Source organism: Temnothorax americanus, unplaced genomic scaffold (assembly GCF_048541705.1).
Source record: "Temnothorax americanus isolate GAGA-0224 unplaced genomic scaffold, ASM4854170v1 Scaffold38, whole genome shotgun sequence".
Taxonomy (NCBI): domain Eukaryota; kingdom Metazoa; phylum Arthropoda; class Insecta; order Hymenoptera; family Formicidae; genus Temnothorax; species Temnothorax americanus.
The window spans coordinates 1,202,155-1,223,790 of NW_027509526.1; the positions used below are offsets into that span (position 1 = coordinate 1,202,155).

Sequence of the window (21,636 nt, forward strand, 5' to 3'; positions counted from 1 at the left end):
AGTAAAAAAAAGTCATTGCTTATTTCAGTCGTGTACTTAGTAAGTCTGAGAGGAATTATTGCGTTACTCGTCGAGAACTCTTGGCAATAGTCGATTCTATTAAATTTTTCCGGCATTATCTTCTAGGGCGGAAGTTCTTGATCCGTATGTATCATGTTTCTCTTAGGTGATTGATGTCCTTCAAAGACTTAGAAGGGCAATTGGCGCGTTGGCTGGAGAGACTCCAGCAATATGAGTTCGAGATTATTCATCGCAAAGGCTTAATTCACAAAAATGCCGATGGGCTTTCTAGACGACAATGTGAATCATTTGGTTGCGAATATTGTGTCAAAGTGGAAAGAAGGCAGATGGAATAATTAAGAAAATCAGTCGCTCGTATTATTCTCATAGGAGAAACTCTTCAAGATTAGCGCAAGGAGCAATTAGAGGACGTTAGCATTGCTTTTATTTACCGCGGGAAGGAAACGGGAATACGTCCGTCTTGTTTTGAAATACCCGCTAGAAATGTTTCCGCCCGAATATATTGGTCTTATTGGGATGCTTTGAGTTTAGAGGATGGGGTTCTTTATAAGAGATGGGAAGCACCGAATCTGAAGTCAAGTATTTTTCAGCTTATTATTCCTCGAAACCGTGTTAATCAGATTCTAGAGGAGGCGCGTGATTCTTTTTCTGGAGGGCACTTTGGAGTCAATAAAACTCTCAAAAAAATCTGAAAGCGGTTTTATTGGGCTACCTGTAAACAAGATGTGGAGGAATGGTGCAAAACTTGCAAAATTTGCGTGTCTAAAATAGGCCTTTTGGGGAAGGAAAAGTCCCCATTACAAATTTATAATGTTGGGGCCCCATTCGAAAGATTACAAATGGACATACTTGGCCCTCTTCCTATTACTACTTCCGGAAATAGATATCTCCTTGTTATTGTTGGCTGTTTCACCAAATGGGTAGAAGTTTTTCCTCTCAGGAATATTAAGGCTCGTCTACAATGGCCGTAGCAGTAAGGTTATAAGGTTGTAAGGCATAATCGTAAGGATATACTTCCGGTGAAGTAGGTCGTAAGTGAGGTTGTAAGTAAGAGAGTTTATTTCAGACTCGTCTACAATGGCCGTAGCAGTAGAGCTGTAAGACCATAAAACGCAGCTGTAGGAATCTATTAAATATAAAGTAGGTTGTAAGCATCTAAGTAAGGTCGTATGGCGAAATGAAAATTTTTCATTTCTTGCGTTCTACGTTCTACGTCGGACCAATCAACAAAGCAGTATGCTAGTTGGAAATGTCCCATTCGCTCTCGTTGCGGTTTTTCTTAGCCAATTAAATTCATGTGATGGGTATTGGCGGGAAATATTCAACGCGGCCAGCGATATGTGTGCTCAGCGCCACGTCTGGGACCAAGAGCAACTTGAGAGCCGGGCGGTGGGGGGGAAACGTGTACGAACACGTATGAAGAGAAAGCACGTTGCACGTTCAGATTCGAGTTGTTCAGAGTGGTTCGGAGCTCACACATATGTACGTATATGTACGTGTATGGTGTCTCTTTGTGTGCTTATTCCCACCACCCGGCTCAGGAGTAGCTCTCGGTCCCCGATCTGGCGATATTGTGTGTGTGTGTTGCTGCAATCTTCCTAAATTTATAATGTCGGGAGAAGAATTTGACGATGATGAATTTGAAGATGAGCTAGAGCTGGATGATAAAGAGCTCATTATGTGTGTCAGAGCCAACCCTTTTCTGTATAACAAGTCAGACAAAAGGTATAGCGATAATGAATTGAAAAATCTGGCTTGGGATCAAATTGGCAACAGTTTGACCAAGAAAAGAACAAGTAAGTATTTGAATAAAAATGTTTGCAAAATGACAATCAATTATTCATAATAAATGAGATTATGTATGCATAGGTGCTGAGGCTGAGCACAGATTCTTCCAATTGCGACAGCGATTTGTGAGAGAGAGAAAGAAGGTAATTCAGTCGCAACCTCGATCAGGTGCTGGAGCTAGCCAACCAACATACACACCTCAATGGAACCTTTATAAGGAATTGATGTTTCTGACAGATGTAATAAAACATCGAAAGTGAGTAATTATTTTTTTGTGTTAATTTACATTGTTGCTTATTTCCACTAATCTTTTGTCACTTATTTAGAACTACCTTAAACTATAGGAAGAAACAGTCAACCTCTCAAAAAACACAAGTTAACTTGCCTGCAACAAATATTATTCTGCCTTTAACTGGCTCCAGTGGCTCCACATCAAATTCATCTTCCATATTGAACTCGTGGAACCAAGAATTAAGTGTTGCTGCGTCTGGTAACTGTCGTTTTCTTTATTTTTAAATCTTAAATTTTAATGTAAGAGATTCTAGTTTAAAAATTCTGACTTGAATTTTGACTACATTTACACAGCGGCTAATAATCCGGTTTAATAATTACAGTATACTAACTGATCCAGAAATTTTCTTTTTTTTATTATAATGATTACTTAAATATAAGCTTACTTTATACTCTAAACATATAAATCAATTTCTTGATATATATACGTTACATATGTTATATCAAGAAATTGATTTAAATGTTTTGAGTATAAGATGGGCTCATATTGAAATGATCATTATGATAAAAAGAAGAAAAATTTTGGATTAGATAATAATATATGGTAGTTATTAAACCTGATAATTAGCTGCTGTGAAAGTGTAGTCAATAGGTGCATCCAGGAGCACGAGTTGCTAAGTAGCAATAGGATGTGATTGGTTTTTACCTGTGGGACCAATCATACTTAATTGCTACTTAGCAGCTCGGTAAATGGTCGTGCTCCTGGATACACCCATTGAATTGACTGGATAAAAAATTTTGTTTTTTTTTTATATAAGCTGTTACTACGTTTACGCGAGCGTTACTTCTGTAGTAACTTACGATAATTTACCCGTTTACGCGGCGTAAATTATCGTAAGTTACTACAAAATCCCGTTTACGCGAAGGAAAATCCCGTTTACGCGAACGAATTATCGTAAGTTACGTTACGTATAATTTACGTTACGTATAGATTTTCGGTACTGGCAGTAAATATCGGAACACAACCATAATCTTATTTGGTATTTCTAGGTATCTCAGATGAGGCTGGTGAAAATTCGAGTAAGTCTGAGCCCTTACTACCTCTGCAATCTTCTCAGCAATCATCTTTGTTAAATTCCTCACTTGCGTCTGACAATATTATTGAAATATCTCCTGTAGAACAAATGCAAAAAAGTCTGAGTAGGTATGAAAAGCGTGTTCCAAAGTCTGATTACTGTACCAAACGGAAAAAACGAGATGGCGATAATTATAATCAGTCAATGTTTGAACAATACAAAACCTTAGATGTTTTGGCAGAAAAAGTTGATAATGCACTCTCAAAACGTGCTCCACCTTCATGTATACCTGATAGTATAGAATCTTCACTCCGTCCTGATGTGAAAGCTATGCTAACTTCTGTTGCTTTTGCTGTACAACAAATTCCTAAATTAAAACAATTGGATTTCCTTATTGCCATTATGCAATTAGTAAAGCAATATACTGAAGGTGATGAACAAACGTAATGAGAGTAATGAGTTGAAAGTATATAATATACGTCTATGATTAAAACAAAGTCTTATTCTACAGGAAATATTTTTATTAAAAGTCAGAAATTATTACTACTAAGCCAAATTAATTGTTGCGCATTATCCAAGATCTTATATGGAGGGGTAAAAGTCGTGGGACGTGGTGTAAGTCAAAGTTCTTTGCAACTTGAAGCATATTTTGATGCCACATTAACATACAAAGAGTTACATGACTTAATTCTTCTAAATTCATTTTTGAGTATTCAAATGTTTTTAAATATTGACTCGTGTGTATAAATGCACGCTATACAATATATAACGTGCATCTATGCACACGAGTCAATACTTTAAAAACTTTTACTTACGCCACTATGGTTTTTACCCCTCCATATGTAACTATGAAGAATTAATATAGAAGCGTTTTATTTTAAATATTAAAAGTCACTCTAAATTATAGAGTTTTATTTCAAGTATTATAGTTACTGTACATTATGGAACACGTTTTATTTTAATACATATTTTCTTACTTTATATTTCTTCTACTTCATAATTATAAAATATTTTCATTGATAGACGTATAAGCCAGGATATTACAATTTATATTACAATAGAAGCGTTTTATTTTAAATATTAAAAGTCACTCTAAATTATAGAGTTTTATTTCAAGTATTATAGTTACTGTACACATTATGGAAAACGTTTTATTTTAATACATATTCTTTTACTTTATATTCCTTCTACTTAATAATTATGAAACATTTTCATTGATAGACGTATAAGCCAGGATATTACAATTTATATTACAATAGAAGCGTTTTATTTTAAATATTAAAAGTCACTCTAAATTATAGAGTTTTATTTCAAGTATTATAGTTACTGTACATTATGGAAAACGTTTTATTTTAATACATATTCTTTTACTTTATATTCTTTCTACTTAATAATTATGAAACATTTTCATTGATAGACGTATAAGCCAGGATATTACAATTTATATTACAATAGAAGCGTTTTATTTTAAATATTAAAAGTCACTCTAAATTATAGAGTTTTATTTCAAGTATTATAGTTACTGTACACATTATGGAAAACGTTTTATTTTAATACATATTCTTTTACTTTATATTCCTTTTACTTAATAATTATGAAACATTTTCATTGATAGACGTATAAGCCAGAATATTACAATTTTTCTTTTCTAAACTATAATACTAGTTTTTTATGTACTTTAGTACAATTGTGATCAACTTTAACCAAAGTTTAAAGTATAGATATGTTGAAACACGTTATGTATTAAATGTATGTATATATATAAACGATATATTCTCTTAATAAATTAAAAAATCTGTTTCAAATAAAAATATTTTATTTTTGCCTATTTCCTATAGGTATATGGGTAGAAAGTTATACATACATCGAATGAAATTGTTACAATTTCGATTGTATTTACACTTTTTTTTAGAGAATAGTATGACAAATACAATACATTTAGAGCTGTAAAACAAAAAAAAAACAAATATATCATATCATAACTAACGTATATACATCATACATATTAGATAGCGCTCGCTGCTTACGTGCTCTTAGCTAAGCAGAGGTTCGGCAAAACGCAGCCATTTGGTTAAGCAATTAAGTTGATATAGGATTCCTTGAATGCTCTATGAAATTGCCAGGGTGCTTGAGCATTGCCAGTAGGTGACACAAAGTATTCTTTTAGGTAATTGCGTAAGCCCAAAGAAAGAGCTCCAGCTCTATTAGGTCCTACTCTTGATAATTGTTTAAAGTATTCTCCAACTCCTATACCATGCCAACGATCTTCATAACTTCTTCCTTCATCAGTCTCCACATAAAGATGTTCGGGCTGACAATATCGGCCATTATTATTGGTGCTCATGGCAAAATTATGTAAGCAAACAAGTGCTTTAAAAATATGTTCTGCATTCTCTACTGAGCAACTCAGGTTTTTATGCAGGATCCTCCAACGAGAGGCAAGAATGCCAAAAGTGTTTTCTATGCACAACCGTGCTCGACTTAACCGGTAGTTGAATATTCGCTCCTCATCTGTCATCCTCTTCACTCTCTTTGGAAAAGGACGCATTAAATATGGCTTTAAAGGGAACGCTTCATCAGCCACTATAACATGAGGAAATGGAATATCTCTTTCTGGCAAAGGCGTAAATTCTGGTAAATCTGCTGCATTGCTTTCTAAGTCAGCAGCCAAGTTTGTCTTACTCCATACGCCACCATCACTTATAGAACCTACAAAGGAATCATTCTTGTTATTAACCAGGATATTATACCTTATGTATATAAATTTATGGATACAAGATATATTTACCATATTGACCAATATCAACCCATGTAAATTTGTAATTCGCGTCACACAGTGCCATAAGAACTATGCTGAAATAGGCTTTGTAATTATAAAATTGAGACCCTGAGCATGGCGGTGCTTGTATTTGCATATGGCGACCGTCAAGTGCTCCTACGCAATTTGGAAACTGCTACTTTAGGAAAAACTCCTCGCTTATCTTTTTCCATTTCTCAGCATTCAATACAGGCAAAACAATAGGTTGAAGAGCCAGCCATATAGCATGACACACTTCTGGTATGATTTTGTATACTGTTGATCTTCCTACACGATACTCCAAATGCTTCGTTACCACACTATCGCCTTGGGCAAGATACCTACAAAAGGAAAAAACTTAAAAAATGTAAATTAAAACCAGATAGCACTATCATCACGTGTAGTTACTTACGTCAAGGTTATGGCTAATCTTGTATCTGGTGACAAAGGTTTTCGGATGCTGCGTTTTGTAAGATATGGTGTTACTAGCTCTAATAAAGTTCTGTATTGTTCTGGGTAAAGCCGTGTGTATGTGAAAAATTCTTCGTGATCAGTTGATCTGATTTCCCGAAATAGGTTAATCAGAAAACCCTGTTGTCGTTTCTTTCTATTGACAGGTCTCACCCACCAACGCCTGGTTTTCCTCTGATTATTTGCAAGTTGTAGCATTAAAATTTGACGCCATTTTAACAGAAAAAGAGTCACATAACTTATTTCTTCTAAATCCATTTTTGATGGATTGGACTACAACGCGCACAACCAGTACATCTATTTACAGCGATGTTCTTCAGGATGTTATCTACAGAATACACCAGAACGCGACCGGATGCGAAATCGTCCTGGCTAGTCAAAATGAAGGGTTGGGTCTCTCTTTCAAATATGCATCTCCAGGAATCGCCTCAGCTTCGCGTTCGTCCGCTCGTCCTTCGGATCCGCCACGCTCGCCTTGGGAAAGGGATCGCACTTGATGAGAGACACGAGAGTCTACTTCTTTTTCTTCTTCTTTCAAGTTGCTGGCACCGGGCAGTATTTGGCCCATAAAGCCATAAACAGGTTTAATTTTGAAACTTATAGGTGTGTATTTATGATTGTGTCAATTGGGCTGCGAAGAACTTCTCGGAATGGGACCGTCCGGCCAACACGACTTCAATAAAGACCGGGACCCGAGGGAATTTGCGCGCGATTCCACTACTCCAGTGAGGGTGTCGGCGAGGCCATCTTCAATCAACCGGCATCCCAGCACGGCTGTCGCTGGCGATTGTCTGCGCCGTCGGCGAGGCTTCGGGATCCTACAGGAAACAAAAAAAAAAACTTCGGAATCCGAACCGGATGGGAACTTCGAGATTACGTACCTCTCGAAGCGAAGCTCGAGGCGTCTCCGGTCTCCGTTTCGCAGTTCGCCTTTGCAGGTTAGGTTAGGTTTTCGCTGGCTTGTAGCTCGAGGGAACGGTGCCGGCACGTGCCGGGCTTCCCGACGATCTGCGTCTCGTTCCCGGAAGACGCGATCCCGACGACAGACGGCTATCGATCGTCCTGGCGTGCGAATCCGCGCGACACACGTGCACACAATATACACACCCGCTACGCTGTTCTTCAAGAAAAAGCAACAGACATCTTCCATATTCTATTTTTTGATTGGTCCGCCTTGCGTCTTACGTCTTGCATCTTATTGCCATTGTAGACAGCACAGTTTTAAGAATAAAAACTCTACAACTTACAACTAAATATTACAACCTTACAACCTTACTGCTACGGCCATTGTAGACGAGCCTTTAGGGCAAATACAGTAGCAGAAGTCTTCGTTAATCAAGTCATTTCTAGACACGGGGTTCCTTTGGAAGTCCATACGGATCAGGGGAAGAATTTTGAGTCCAAACTTTTCGCAGAATTGATGAATCTCCTTGGAATTCGGAAAACGAGAACAACTGCTCTGCATCCGCAATCGGATGGACAAGTAAAGCGGCAACATCAGACTATTGTTAATTATTTGGCGAAGTATATTTCTGAAAATCAGAAAGATTGGGATCGCTGGATCCCTATGTTTTTATTGGCTTACAGATCTTCTAAACACGAGACTACTGGAGTAACTCCCGCCGAGCTGTGTTTTGCCCGAGATCTTAGGTTGCCGTTAGATCTGCTTTTAGGAAGTCCTCCGAGGGGAGGATCTCAGTCAGTTGAAGGTTTTATTGGGAATTTGAAAGAGAAATTGGACAGGATCCATTTCAACGTTAGGGAACGTATGGATATAAAGTCTTCACGAGCAAAGTCTTGATATGATCGAAAGGCCAGGCAAACGCTTTTTCAAGAAAGGGAGAAAGTTTGGTTTTATAATCCTCGAAAGATGAAAGCCCCTAAATGGCAGAGTAATTGGGAAGGACCTTTCTTAATAGTGAAAAAGTTGAATGATGTGGTCTATTCACTATTGTATTCAAAGATCTGTGAGACATAAGAAGAAAATTGTGCATGCGGATAGGTTGGCTTCTTTTTCCAAAAGACATTAGTGTTTGATATGGATGTTATGGACTAGGTTGGGAGTAATAATTTGCGGGAAAAGTTAATTACGGTAGAAATTAAGATTGTTGTGTTGCATTGTTTACTGTGCGTGTTATTTTGTTCTTAGAAATTTACGGAAGCCGAAGCGGTCGTAACTCCTCGCCGAGTTGGACATCTTGGGAGCTGGCTTGTTGCCGAACCTTGCGACCGCGCGCTTCGGAGGCGAGTTCGGAAACGATCCGACGAGCATCCTCAATGGAGAAGATACCGACTGAGGGGACGAAGGCGAGGATCGATAACGTGAGACGCCCAAACCGTAGTGACCGGCAGAGGCAATGGACCAGAGGACCATCCCGCATACCTGGCGCACGAATGTGCAACGCCAGATTTACCGACGAAGCAAGGTTCCCGACAAGGATACCGGCTTCGGGTACAAGGACGCCCGACGGTCTTACCAAGACCTGGGATACCTCCCCAGGAGGTCGGCGCCATTGTCCGACAAAGTCCGGGCGAAACGCACTTTCGCCAAGAACTGATCTATCCGACGGCCTTACCAGGACCTGGGACACCCACCCAGGGGGTCGGCGCCATGATCCGGCAAAAACCGGGCGAAACGCACTTTCGCCAGGAACTGATCTATCCGACGGCCTTACCAGGACCTGGGACACCCACCCAGGGGGTCGGCGCCATGATCCGGCAAAAACCGGGCGAAACGCACTTTTGCCAGGAACTGATCTATCCGACGGCCTTACCAGGACCTGGGACACCCACCCAGAGGGTCGGCGCCATGATCCGGCAAAAACCGGGCAAAACGCATCTTCGCCAGGAACTTATCCGTCCGGCGGTCGTACCAAGTCCTGGGACACCCGCCTAGGGGGTCGACGTCGAGCTCCGACAAAGATCCCCAGGATACGCATCATCTCCGAGAACAGTGGCCCGGAATAGCGATACCAGCACCTGGGAAACACAGCCAGAGGGTCGGCGTCAACGGCCGACGACATCGACGTCACCCGGACGTCGTCTACAGGGAGAACACCCAAATTCACCTTCAGGGGCATCTCCGAGGAGGTGCGCATAGGTCGACGTCGTCCGCGTCGAACATTTTCCGGGAGTGAAAACCTGGTGCAGCGGTACCAGGGAGAGAAGGTTCTCGCACTGCGTTGCGCGTAGAAATTTCCACGGGAACCTTCTAGAACGGGCGATGCGCAAAAGGACACGCGAGAGGGTAGTGAAAATCATCGTGTTTTCGCATGACCGCGCCAGATGTGCCGGCCGCGAACAATAGACGATCGAGAAAGTTCCGGGGAGTGGGAACGATCCGGCATAAGTGGGGAGCCCAAGCGAGAGCGACCGCTCGAGGCAGTCTCTCGGGTATAGCCGTGGCGAACACACGTATCACACTCTGTACGATCGGCATACGCGTTATACTTTACAACCGAGAACTCCCGCGTACTATCGCGTAAAATTACTCGTCTTAACCAACAGCGAAGGGCAATTAATTGCCAAATACAATCGAGTGTTAGCAACAATACGCGAGTTGAAATTCGGATACATTGTTAATTAGTGGAAGTGCAATTATCGAGTATATAACAACCACGGGCATTGGGTCACGCGGATACAGAATATTGTGCGGACATTATTAATCATTGTATTTAACCACCGAATAATCGTTCGTTAATTCAGCGCACGAACATTGTATGATAGAGTGATGGTCACGGCCAAGTGCGTGATCATAGTTTAACAATCAGGAGGTTCACAGTCCTCCGATCGGAATAATTATCTGGAATAAAAGCATCGTATCGACTAAACGAATAAGCCGAGATACGCAATTTGAATAATTGTGCAACTTTATTAAAATAAAGCGACGTTCACACCGAGGCGAGAAACTCGCGTTGTGAGACACCTTTATGATATTGTGAAACGGCCTGTAATGTTGAAATGATGATCTGGAATTAAAGATTAATTAATTCTGAAACAAATTCTCCTGATTAATTATAAAAAATTATCGATACTTACCTTCTACTTACCTTGTCCTTCGGCGATGATCCAACGTTGGCCAGCGGCAATCCGGTATGCGATGTAAAGCGAGGATCCGGGGAAGCAGAGCAGCAACAAAGCAGCGATCCATCCGAGGCGGGAACCTGAAAAAAGAGAAGCGAATTAGTGCGTAATTAAAACATAATTATCGGGAATTATCCTTATCTGGTATGCGAGGTAAAGCGAGGATCCAGAGACGGATAACGGCAACGGCGATCCATTCCGGGCGTCGATCTGCAACAAAATATAAAATAATTGTCACATAATTATTTTATAATTACTTACCTCTATCTGGTATGCGATGTAAAGCGAGGATCCAGGGATGAGAAGCAGCAACGGTGATCCATCAGGGACATCCTTTTGAAACAAATAATTCCTATTAGCGTCTTGCGAATAATCGGAGCGTTGATGCGAACTTACCTTCTCGGTAGTCTCAGGTAAAACCGAGTGGCGACCGTTTGATAGGAATATTATCCGCCGGAATCGGGCTCAACACGTACCGTCCGGTCACAACCTAATACCGGCGAAGGATAAGTTACAAAGCTAGAAGACTGCCTCTCTCACGGTTGTTTGATCCGTGGTTTTTTCGTGAGACATAGGGCAAATGCCGAGGCAGGGACTTGGGGAGTCTTTCAAGACGTTGGGTCCACGGTAAGCTTCCCCCTCTTGTCCGAAGATTTAGAAAAAGAGAAGCGACATCTCCGACGACTTCGGGAGCTGAGAGGAAGAGGCCTGTGTTGGGAGGCGAGATTTCCTGCGAAAAAACTGATGAGGGGTCGCCCTGGAGTCGGTAGGGGGGAGAGAGTATCTCCTTCCGGAAAATGTCGATTGGGGACTCGCTCCATGAGGAAGAGGACATGATCCTGGACTCGAGAAGAGGACGGTGCCCGGTAACCTGTGGCAGCAGCCCAGGGTAGGGCAGGAAGCCGTGAAGAGGACATGATCATGGACTTCCAGAGTACGGTTAGGACCGAGGAGAGGACGGTGCCCGGTAACCTCTGGCAGCAGTCCAGGGTAGGGCAGGAGGCCGTCCCGGTACCCTGGAATCGTTCAGAAAAGTTCGCCCAGTCAGGAAACTGCTCCTCCGGATTATCGGGACGACAATCTGAAGAGGGGGGAGCAGTGTTGCGCCCGCTCGCCCGTGCCGAGACGTTCGTTCTCGTGGGCTGAAATTGGCTTCGCTCCGCAGAAGTTTCAAGCTGAAGCGCGTCTCTTGACAACGGGGACGCATAGAATTATTGATTTAATTACCGCCTGTCAGATTGATCTGGTCTCGAATCGTTCGGTCCGGTTTCCCAGAACTCTCTTTTGTATTCCGTTCTGAGTTTAAATAAACCCGAGTTCCTATTTGTATAACAAGAGTGCTTATTTCTGCGATCCCGGAAGTACGCGGACGCGTTCGTGAGTGCGCGCGACACGAATAGCGAACGGAGCGTAACAATATTTACATACAATAATTCGTCTTGCCAAGGTGTTAGAAATTAGAATTTTAAGTGATTTACTTGACTGTGGTAATTATGTTTATGTAATTGGGCCAAGATTCACAATTTAATTAAATAATTAAATCAATTAAGTGGATAAGTGAGCACAAAAATAATAATTAAATACGTATTCAAATTACAATTAAATAAATAACTAATCAAATAATTACGCCTGACAGTTCAAAACAAATTTGAAATCTAATATATACAGTTCGTAAATTTAATATATACAAGATATATATCCATGATTCGACATATTTTGTTTTGAAATTTTAATGTATAATGCGTGCTTGTAATATGGCACGTTTTAGATTTTATATACAATATCAAGGTGATTATAAGTACAATATTTATATGTTTATTAGGTAATTCTACAAAATAGGGCCTTTTTCGAATTTTGATATTTTCTTGCGGTTTTTTTGGTAAAAACCTTTGTTGTGATTCCGACAGTAATAATCAATCGGGGGAGCACGAAAAATATGCACCTTACCTATTTTTACTTTATTTTTGATAAATGTCTAGATAAAGGGCGACCTCACCGATTTCAATGACCTTGATATATGTTGTCAAGGTCATGACCCCGAGTGACCTTCAGAAGGTTTTAGCCGTCGCTCGTTATTCGTTAAAAAGTTATTACCAAAAAAAGTTTAGAAAATGTAGCAGCTATTTTGAGTATTAAAAGGCGTAATAACTAATATATATGTCGAAATAGTTCACGCATACACTTTCCACGCGAAACGAGATGCTACATAGGTTCATGGCGCGCTTTAAAAATATTTAACTGTTTAAAGCGCGTCACTAATTTACATAGGTTAGATGACGCGCTTTAACAGTATTTAACTGTTTAAAGCGCATCATCTAACCTAAGTATTTTCCAAACTTTTTTGTTAATAACTTTTTAACAAATAACGAGCGACGGCTAAAACCTTCTGAAGGTCACTCGGGGTCATGACCTTGACAACATATATCAAGATCATTGAAATCGGTGAGGTCGCCCTTAATCTAGACATTTATCAAAAATTAAGTAAAAATAGGTAAAAAAAATAGGTAGGGTGCATATTTTTCGGGCTCCCCCGATTAATTATCACTGTCGGAGTCACAACAAAGGTTTTTACCAAGAAAACCGCAAGAAAATATCAAAATTCGGAAAAGGCCCTATTCTGTAGAATTACCGTTTATTATTATAACACGAACTCTGTCATAACGTGATCCCTTGATTGACTTAAATATCATACAAACGACAAGCGAAATATATTAGTACTGCTGTAGAAAGAAATTTGAATTCATGCGTATTATTCAAGCATTAAGCAAAAGAAAGTCGAAGATAGCTGTGTTGTCGAAATTGCCATCGAAGGTCTCTCAGTGTTTATGTTTTCTGATTTGGTCGCTCACGTGAATTCCACGTATTATTATTCCTCTTCATTACAATCCGAATAACTTCTCGCCATGCTTGGCTTTACAAAATTTCAGGATCTCCTGAGTTGCTCACAAAATTTTTCAAATATAATATATACAATTTATTGCCGACGTGCCCCACGTTGAGCGCCAAATGAGACCGGCGTTAAAATCAGTAGCCAAAGAATATATACTTCTACCCCCAGGTACAAATCCGGGGGTCGGAGGGGCGCGTTCCCCGCAGGGGGAACGCCATAAAAGATGGGCGAGGGGGGTCCGGTAGAAGCAGCTGGTGGGGGGGGGACGAGGAGTAGGGGAAATTCACTTCTCTCCACAGGTACTCTGGAGGGGGTCGGGGGAAGGGGGGTACCGCGTTACCGACGGTGCGCGAGGAGGGAGCGTCGTCGATCGCGGCGAGGCGCGTACTGTCGCGTCGCCCGCTTTTCTCTGTCCTAACGGGCCGGACGTGGTCCGGCCCCCCGTTTCCCAAACGGTGAAAATCGCGATTCCTCCTCCCGCGAGGGGGAGCGTCGATCGCGGAGTCGCGCGCTTCTTTGTCCCAACGGACCGGATGCGGTTTTCCGATGTATCGAAAGAGATAGAGAGAGACGATACCGCTCTCTTCGTTCACCCGAACCGTACGTTTCGCGAATAATTTTTTTATCGCGCGTCCGAACTCGTTCAAGGTCGCTGTCGTCACATTCTCCTTTTGTTTTTCTCGAACGACGCGGCGAGCGGTCGTCGTTTTCTTTCACGGGGGAAAGAGCATATCCGGCGTGGAAAACCAACGTTGAGATAACGAACGCGTATAAAAGCTCGCGACGGCGCGGCAAACGGTGACGCGGATTGACAAATGTATCGTGAGAGAGTGGTGCGATCCGATCGGAACGGGAATAAGTTGTTTTTTTAATGCGGCATGAGCGACGAGTACGTAGAACTTTGCAAACCGGTGTTTAATTCTAAAATTAGAAAACCAATTGTAAAAATAAGCGAACCGCTCGTGAGGAATTGTTGCAGATCGGATTTGTGGAGAGTCGACGTAACGAGATATCTGATCCGTCGCGAAATCGGAATCGCCGATCGCCAATTGAACTGGAGGTTTTTCTATTGCCAAATATATTTAAAAAAAATAGAGGACGGTATTTATACGTCTAATTGATTTAGACCCGACAGCGGTGATAATGTAGCAATAGCAATGTGTGTACTCGCGAATGAACGATTACCGTTATTACTCGTCCGAGGAATCAGACGGCGAACTGCGCTGTTACGAGCCCATGCCCGCGTTCTCGTCGGATTCGGACGACGAATCGGCGAGACTCGAAGCGTCGTTATCGTCAAACGCATGTGCGTTGGTGGTGGTGAAGGAAGACGCGCGATGGAATCTGGCGACTCATCATTTGCGGAGAGAGATCGGAGCGCGAACTGCGCGCGAGCGCGCGTGGATAGAGACGACGATGGTAAATTCCGCTAGGGCGCACGATTATACGCGTAAATTGCCGCTCAAGTATCATCATTATTATCAGACGGTGTTCGGAGGAGAGTTGTGTTCTATCTTATTCTATATTTTTATCTTTCATATCAATATAGTGAGACCCGATGTGTTTGAGATCGCAAACGTAGCATCGCGACAAAGTAGCATCGCGTTCGGCTGCATGTCAGCACATGCACGCTTGCAATAAATTTCGTTCTCATATTTTATACGGTGAAAGTGACTAATGTTCGCGTGAAATCGTCGCATGAAAATTGGCAAGGAAACATTTGGTATAGCATGGATCTTTCGAGATTTGCTTTTCAGAAACTTTAACATTGCCATCAATAATAAAGTCAAACAACAACGCTAGAACAAAGGAACGATCCATGTTATACACAAAGCACACGAAAACAGGTGACGACCCCGTCGGGTCGCCACGTGAAATCGGTGACGTCGGCTCCATAACGCGGGCCTCCGACGGCCAATCACCCTCCCGAAATTCTGGGAAATCCGCTGGGGGGGGAGTTTCGCCTCGGAGGCGTTAAAAAGACCGTCGCCGCGCCGCGGAAACGATTTCGCTTGCAGATCATAGAAAACCCGCTCTCGTACTCCGCTTTGCACACCGCTGTTCCGCGTTTAGAACGTTTTTGCCGCATCGCTAACCGTAGCTTCTGTGCGCGCTCCACGGCTTCCTTTGAAAAGAGGGAAAGAACTGTATAGACCTGTACATATTAGACATTATTAAATATATTCGTTTATTTTTGCAATTCAATACTTGTGCCTTGTTTTTGTGGTCGTCTCGTTACCTCGCGCTATCTCGCGCAACCGTGTGCTCTCAAACATTTCTGGTCCTTCGAGCCGGATAATACCGGCAACCGCGACTTCGGGAGTGCATCCTCAACGAGTGACCGCCAAGATGAGCATGGATCAGAACGCCTTGCTGAACAGCCAGTACGACATCCACGGCCGCATCTCCCGCGCCATGGACAACCTCCGAAAGCTGGGTGCAGACAAGCTCAACCTCGGCACGGTGAGCACTCGCATCCGCATTCTCGACGACCTGTGGGCAAAATTTGAGTCAAATCACGACCTCATTCGGGCATGCTACGGGCAACTCTACAGCGAGAGTGAGTACGCAAAAAATGACTTTGTCGACACCGTTGAAAACACTTACGCGCATCAACGCGGTTTGCTTCTCGGGCTCGAAAGCAAACTCAAACCCGCGTCGCTTAGAGTGCCGGTTGTAACGGAGCAAAGCAGCGATCACGCTCCCAAAACGTCACTGCCGCGTATTCAGTTGCGGAACTTTTCGGGCGCGTATGAGGAGTGGCCGTCGTTTCGAGACCTCTTCAAGTCGGTTATCGGTGAGAATTCGTCGATTTCGAACGTTGAGCGGCTCCATTACCTCCGATCGTGTCTGCGAGGGCCCGCTGAAAAATTAGTGAGTTCATTAACCGTGACCGGGGACAATTACGACCGCGCGTTGGCTATTCTGAATAAACATTTTGAGAACAAGCGGGAGTTGATACGCTCCAACTTCGCCACGTTTACCGCCGTGGCGAAAATGAAAGGAGAAACCGCTGACGAGCTGAGCCGCATCCATAACGCCGTCACCACCGCAGTCAATGCGCAGGAGAGCATCGGGTGACCCATAAAGTCCCACGGAATGGACCTCTTCCACCACCTGGTTGTCGAGCTCTTCGATCAGCGTACGCGACTCGAGTGGGAATCATTTGTCTCGGACTCCGTCGAGCCGCCAGAGCACGAGAAGCTCACGGACTTCATGTCGAAGCGCATCCTCACGCTAAACGCCGCGAGACCAAAACCCGCCGCGAAAGCTTCCGATTCCACTCGGTCCGCGAAGACCCACGTCGCGAAACAAGGGTCGAAAGACAGCTCCGATCCGCAGTGCGCCCTGTGCAAGGGGAAACACTCGCTGATGACGTGCAGCGATTTCAAAGCCAAGTCCGCAACCGAGCGAAAGACGGTTGTAGAGTCCAGTCGGCTGTGTTTTAATTGCCTTGGCAATCACACCGTCGCGAAGTGCCAATCGTCGAAAAACTGCTTCACGTGTAAGGCTTGGCATCACACGATGCTTTACGAAGCCTACGTTCCCGCGTCGCCGTCTACCGAGGTCAGCGCGCTGTCCGCCGTGCGTTCTGCTGACGACCGCAAGGCGATCCTCCTCGCAACCGCGCGAGTGACCATCGCCAACCGCCATGGAGACCCTCACCCTGTGCGAGCCCTCATCGACCAAGGGTCTGAGGTCTCAATTGTCGCCGAATCTCTCGTGCAGCGCTTGCACCTGCAACGATCTCGCTCCGCCGTGTCGATTTTTGGAATCGGTGGGTCGAAATCCGGGTCAACCCGCGGGAAGGTGACGGTGAGCCTTACGTCCGTGACGACCGGAGCCACGATTACCGCCGTCGCGTTCGTGCTGCCCCGTCTTTCTCTCTACCAAGGCTCGGCGACGAAGAGCCCCGCCACGTGGCCCCATCTCAAAGGGCTGCCTCTAGCCGATGCGCAGTTTTCGGCTGGAGACCCGGTCGAGCTACTTCTCGGAGCAGAAGTGTGCTCCACCATCCTCGAAGAGGGCATTCGAAAGGGCGGACCGCACGCTCCGATCGCGCAGAAGACGGCCTTCGGGTGGATTCTCTCCGGTGGCTGCGGTGCCTCAGCCCTCCACACGCGCGGCAGCTTCCAAGCGACGGCCGACCACGAGTTGGCCGATCTCGTGCGCCGCTTCTGGGAGCAAGAAGCGGAGCCTTCCGCTCCCGCCGCCCTCACGCCTGACGAACAGAAGTGCGAGGACTTCTACGGGAAAACGCACTCTCGCACGGAGACGGGGAGGTACGTGGTCCGATTGCCGTTCTCCAAGGAGCCGACGAAGTTGTCGGAGACACGCCAGCCAGCTGAACGCCTGCTCACCGCAATGGAGCGGAAATGCGAGAGGGACCCCCGGTTCGGCGAGCTCTACCGCCAGTTCATGCGGGAATACGAGGAGCTGAAACACATGGAGTTAGCTTCCGGTTCTCCAGACTGCAGAATCATGCCCGAGTGCTACCTACCTCACCATGGTGTGCTCCGAGAATCGAGCACCTCCACCAAGCTCAGGGTGGTATTCAACGGGTCGCAGCTGACGACGTCCGGCGAGTCGCTGAACCAACACCTCCTCGTGGGCGCCAACCTGCTGCCCGCTCTAGCCGATGTCCTGATGCGCTGGCGGTGGCACCGCTACGCCTTCGTCACGGACATCGAAAAGATGTACCGGCAGATCCTCATCCACCCGGACGACAGGAAATACCAGAGCATACTCTGGCGTTGCACCCTCCGCGACCACGTGTGCGTGTTCTGGCTCCTGACGGTGACGTACGGTCTCGCGTGCGCGCCTTTCTTGGCCATCCGAACGCTGAAACAGCTGGCCCACGACGAACAATCGCGCTATCCGCAGGGAGCAATCACATTGCGCGAGGACACTTACGTGGACGACGTTGTCTCGGGCGCGAACACTTTGTCACTCGCGGTCGCGAAACAAACCGAGCTCCGCGGGTTGTGCACGGCGGGCGGGTTTCCGCTTCGAAAGTGGGCCGCGAACGACGAGGAAGTGCTGTCGGGAATTCCTCCCGAGCACCGACTTCGCCATGAACCGCACTCGTGGGAAAGCGAAAGTTTTTCTACCCTCGGACTGTTGTGGCACCCGACCGAAGACACATTCGCGTTCGCGATTCATCCGCGCACTGTCACGTCGTTCACAAAAAGACGCGTTCTCTCGGAAACCGCACGTCTCTTCGATCCTCTGGGATGGCTGGCTCCCGTTGTGATTTGCGCGAAAATTTTGATTCAGTCCGCGTGGTTACAGCGACTGGATTGGGACGATCCACTTTCCTCCGCCGACGCGGACTGCTGGAGGCTCTTCCTCGAGGAACTTCCTCTCCTATCTCAACTGCGCGTGAACCGCTGGCTTGGCAGCGGAGACGAGAGCGCGCTGGTTGAGCTGCACGGCTTTGCCGACGCGTCCGAGCGAGGATACGCCGCGGCCGTGTATCTCCGCATCACTCGAGGCGGCTCCGTGGCACTCCACTTGCTGGCCGCGAAAAACAAGGTGGCACCGGTCAAGCTGGTGACACTACCGCGCCTCGAACTCACTGCCGCCGCCTTGCTCACTTCTCTCGCGTGTCACACTCGATCAACGTTACGTTTGTTCGCAGCACCCATTTTTCTCTGGTCAGATTCGAAGGTGACACTGCACTGGATCCGGGGGCACGCCTCCCGTTGGAAGACTTACGTGGCGAACCGCGTGGCCCACATCCAGCAGAAGCTGCCGGATGCTCAATGGCAACATGTCCCCGGGCGGGACAACCCTGCGGACTGCGCCTCCAGAGGGATCGCTCCAGGTGAACTGCTGGACCACCCCCTGTGGTGGACCGGACCCGCCTGGCTTTGCGAGGACCGATCTCTGTGGCCGAGCGAGGACCCTGCGATGCCCGACGCCGATCTGCCCGAACAGAGAGTCGCGGCACACGTCGCCACCGAGAAAGTCGAGGAAGAACCCGAGATGCTTCTCAGATTTTCCTCGCTGCACCGGCTTCTACGGGTCACAGCTTGGTGCTCCCGCTGGCGACGCACCGCTTCCCGCACCACCACACTCACGTTGCGATCGGACGAGATCGACGACGCACTGATTCTCTGGCTCCGTGTGGTGCAAGCACGGCACTTCGCCTCCGAGATCATGGCACTTTCTGCAAACCGCACTGTGTCACACCGAAGTTCATTGGCGAGCCTGAGTCCGTTCCTGGATGACAACGGAGTTCTGAGAGTCGGAGGCTGCCTCAAGCATGCCATGCTTTCAACCGATGAGCGACATCCGATGATCGCACCTCCGTCCTCGTGGCTCACTCGGCTGCTCATTGAGTCGTGCCACCGTCGAACTCTGCACGGAGGAGTGCAGCTCACCCTCGGCTTGCTCCGCCTCCGCTTCTGGATCCCTCGAGGCCGCTCAGTTGTCAAACAGCGGCTGCATCGCTGCATCACCTGCACCCGCTGGCGAGCCGCGGCACCGCAACCGCCGATGGGCAACCTCCCGAAGGGCCGAGTCACTCCAGCGCGCCCATTCCTCCGGACCGGCTTGGACTACGCCGGCCCGATCCTCATCCGCACGAGCAAAGGCCGCGGACACCGAGCGCACAAGGCGTTCATAGCCGTATTCGTGTGCCTCTGCACCAAGGCGGTGCATCTGGACGTCGTCTCGGATTACACGACGGAAGCCTTCCTCGCCGCCTTCCGTCGCTTCATCTCCCGTCGGGGCCTCTGCGAGAAACTGTATTCGGATTGCGGCACCAATTTCATGGGAGCCGACCGAGTCCTGCGAGAGCTTTTCCGAGCATCATCTGCCGACGGCCATCGCCTTGCCCACGTCGCTGCCACGGAAGGCGTCAAATGGCATTTTAACCCGCCGGCTGCACCACACTTCGGCGGATTGTGGGAGGCTGCCGTCAAATCGACGAAGTTCCATCTCCTTCGGGTCATTGGGGAGACCACGCTCACCTTTGAGGAAATGAGCACTCTCCTCACTCAGGTCGAAGCCTGCCTGAATTCCAGGCCGCTGCAGGCTTTGTCCGACGATCCGGACGACATATCCGCCCTCACGCCAGGGCACTTCCTGATCGGCGCTCCTCTTCTGGCCGTGCCCGAACCCGCCTTGAATGACGTCGCCGGGAGCTCACTCTCACGGTGGCAACACCTCCAAAAGATGCGCGATCACTTTTGGTCACGGTGGTCGCATGAGTACATCAACGGGATGACATCTCGATCGAAATGGACCAAACCCGAGGACGCACCTGCCGTCGGCTCTCTGTGCTTGGTACGCGCCGAGAGCACACCACCGAGTCGATGGCCACTGGCCCGCATCATTCGAGTGCACCCCGGCGACGATGGCATTGTTCGCGTGGCGACAATCCGCACCTCAACGTCAGAACTCGTGCGACCACTGTGCAAACTCGTGCTTTTCCCCGGGACTGAGGACCAGCCGCCGCCGACGGATGCGTGAGCTCGCCGACACTCGCGGTCACTTTATTGTTTTATCGGCCTTCAGCCTGCAATTCTTCACATTTACGTCACGCATTCGTCCGTTTCGGCCCTCTGCCCAAGTTAAATCACGCAAGCGCTCATTTCTGTTCTCCGACTCGACTCGACAATTTGTGCAACACACGAAATTACTTTCGCGCATCACTTCACTTCACTTCGCGTTTCGCACGTTACCGAATTCGCGTTACGCACATGTCGCGACTGTTTATGTGTCTCGCTCGGGATCGACGCGCGTTGTGACACTGCGCAGGCGCACCACGCCGCCGGTGCTCGCCTGCACCTCGTGCCAGAATCGCGTGCAAGCAAATCGACCGCATATCGATTTTCAACTGCGACGTCGGGCGCCTCATCGAGCGAGCCATCGACCATACCGGCCTGTTTCGTCAGGCATGACGAGGCGGGCGGGATGTTTGAGATCGCAAACGTAGCATCGCGACAAAGTAGCATCGCGTTCGGCTGCATGTCAGCACATGCACGCTTGCAATAAATTTCGTTCTCATATTTTATACGGTGAAAGTGATTAATGTTCGCGTGAAATCGTCGCATGAAAATTGGCAAGGAAACATTCGGTATAGCATGGATCTTTCGAGATTCGCTTTTCAGAAACTTTAACATTGCCATCAATAATAAAATCAAACAACAACGCTAGAACAAAGGAACGATCCATGTTATACACAAAGCACACGAAAACAGGTGACGACCCCGTCGGGTCGCCACGTGAAATCGGTGACGTCGGCTCCATGACGCGGGCCTCCGACGGCC

General features: G+C 46.5%; 3 protein-coding genes across 4 annotated transcripts; 2 read left to right on the plus strand and 1 right to left on the minus strand.

Annotated features, from left to right (window-relative positions):
* The first annotated feature begins 996 nt into the window (after window positions 1-996).
* LOC143902147 (uncharacterized) lies at window positions 997-4,245 on the plus strand. Its single transcript, XM_077414849.1, has 4 exons — window positions 997-1,817; window positions 1,891-2,065; window positions 2,136-2,299; window positions 3,091-4,245. The coding sequence occupies exons 1-4, from the start codon at window positions 1,502-1,504 to the stop codon at window positions 3,561-3,563; spliced, it is 1,128 nt and encodes a 375-aa protein (XP_077270975.1). The 5' UTR covers window positions 997-1,501; the 3' UTR covers window positions 3,564-4,245.
* Window positions 4,246-4,256: 11 nt separating this feature from the next.
* LOC143902148 (uncharacterized) lies at window positions 4,257-7,682 on the minus strand. 2 transcript variants are annotated; one of them, XM_077414851.1, is made up of 5 exons: window positions 7,266-7,682; window positions 6,326-7,202; window positions 5,905-6,254; window positions 5,144-5,825; window positions 4,258-5,060 (listed from the first exon to the last, which is right to left on the minus strand). In XM_077414851.1, the coding sequence occupies exons 3-4, from the start codon at window positions 6,029-6,031 to the stop codon at window positions 5,188-5,190; spliced, it is 765 nt and encodes a 254-aa protein (XP_077270977.1). In that variant the 5' UTR covers window positions 6,032-6,254; window positions 6,326-7,202; window positions 7,266-7,682; the 3' UTR covers window positions 4,258-5,060; window positions 5,144-5,187. The 2 variants fall into 2 exon arrangements, with proteins under 2 accessions (XP_077270976.1, XP_077270977.1); XM_077414850.1 differs by having other exon boundaries at window positions 4,257-5,825.
* An 8,774-nt stretch (window positions 7,683-16,456) lies between these two features.
* Window positions 16,457-20,836, plus strand: LOC143902109 (uncharacterized). Its single transcript, XM_077414814.1, has one exon. The coding sequence runs from the start codon at window positions 16,457-16,459 to the stop codon at window positions 20,834-20,836; it is 4,380 nt and encodes a 1,459-aa protein (XP_077270940.1).
* The last annotated feature ends 800 nt before the right edge of the window (window positions 20,837-21,636 follow it).

Coding starts and splice junctions, on each gene's coding strand:
- LOC143902147 (XM_077414849.1), top strand. CDS start 1,502: ATGTACGTATATGTACGTGTATGGTGTCTCTTTGTGTGCTTATTCCCA. Junction 1,818..1,890: donor TTTGACCAAGAAAAGAACAA/GTAAGTATTTGA, acceptor ATGTATGCATAG/GTGCTGAGGCTGAGCACAGA. Junction 2,066..2,135: donor GATGTAATAAAACATCGAAA/GTGAGTAATTAT, acceptor TCACTTATTTAG/AACTACCTTAAACTATAGGA.
- LOC143902148 (XM_077414850.1), bottom strand. CDS start 6,031: ATGCAAATACAAGCACCGCCATGCTCAGGGTCTCAATTTTATAATTAC. Junction 5,826..5,904: donor GGTTGATATTGGTCAATATG/GTAAATATATCT, acceptor ATTCCTTTGTAG/GTTCTATAAGTGATGGTGGC.
- LOC143902109 (XM_077414814.1), top strand. CDS start 16,457: ATGGACCTCTTCCACCACCTGGTTGTCGAGCTCTTCGATCAGCGTACG.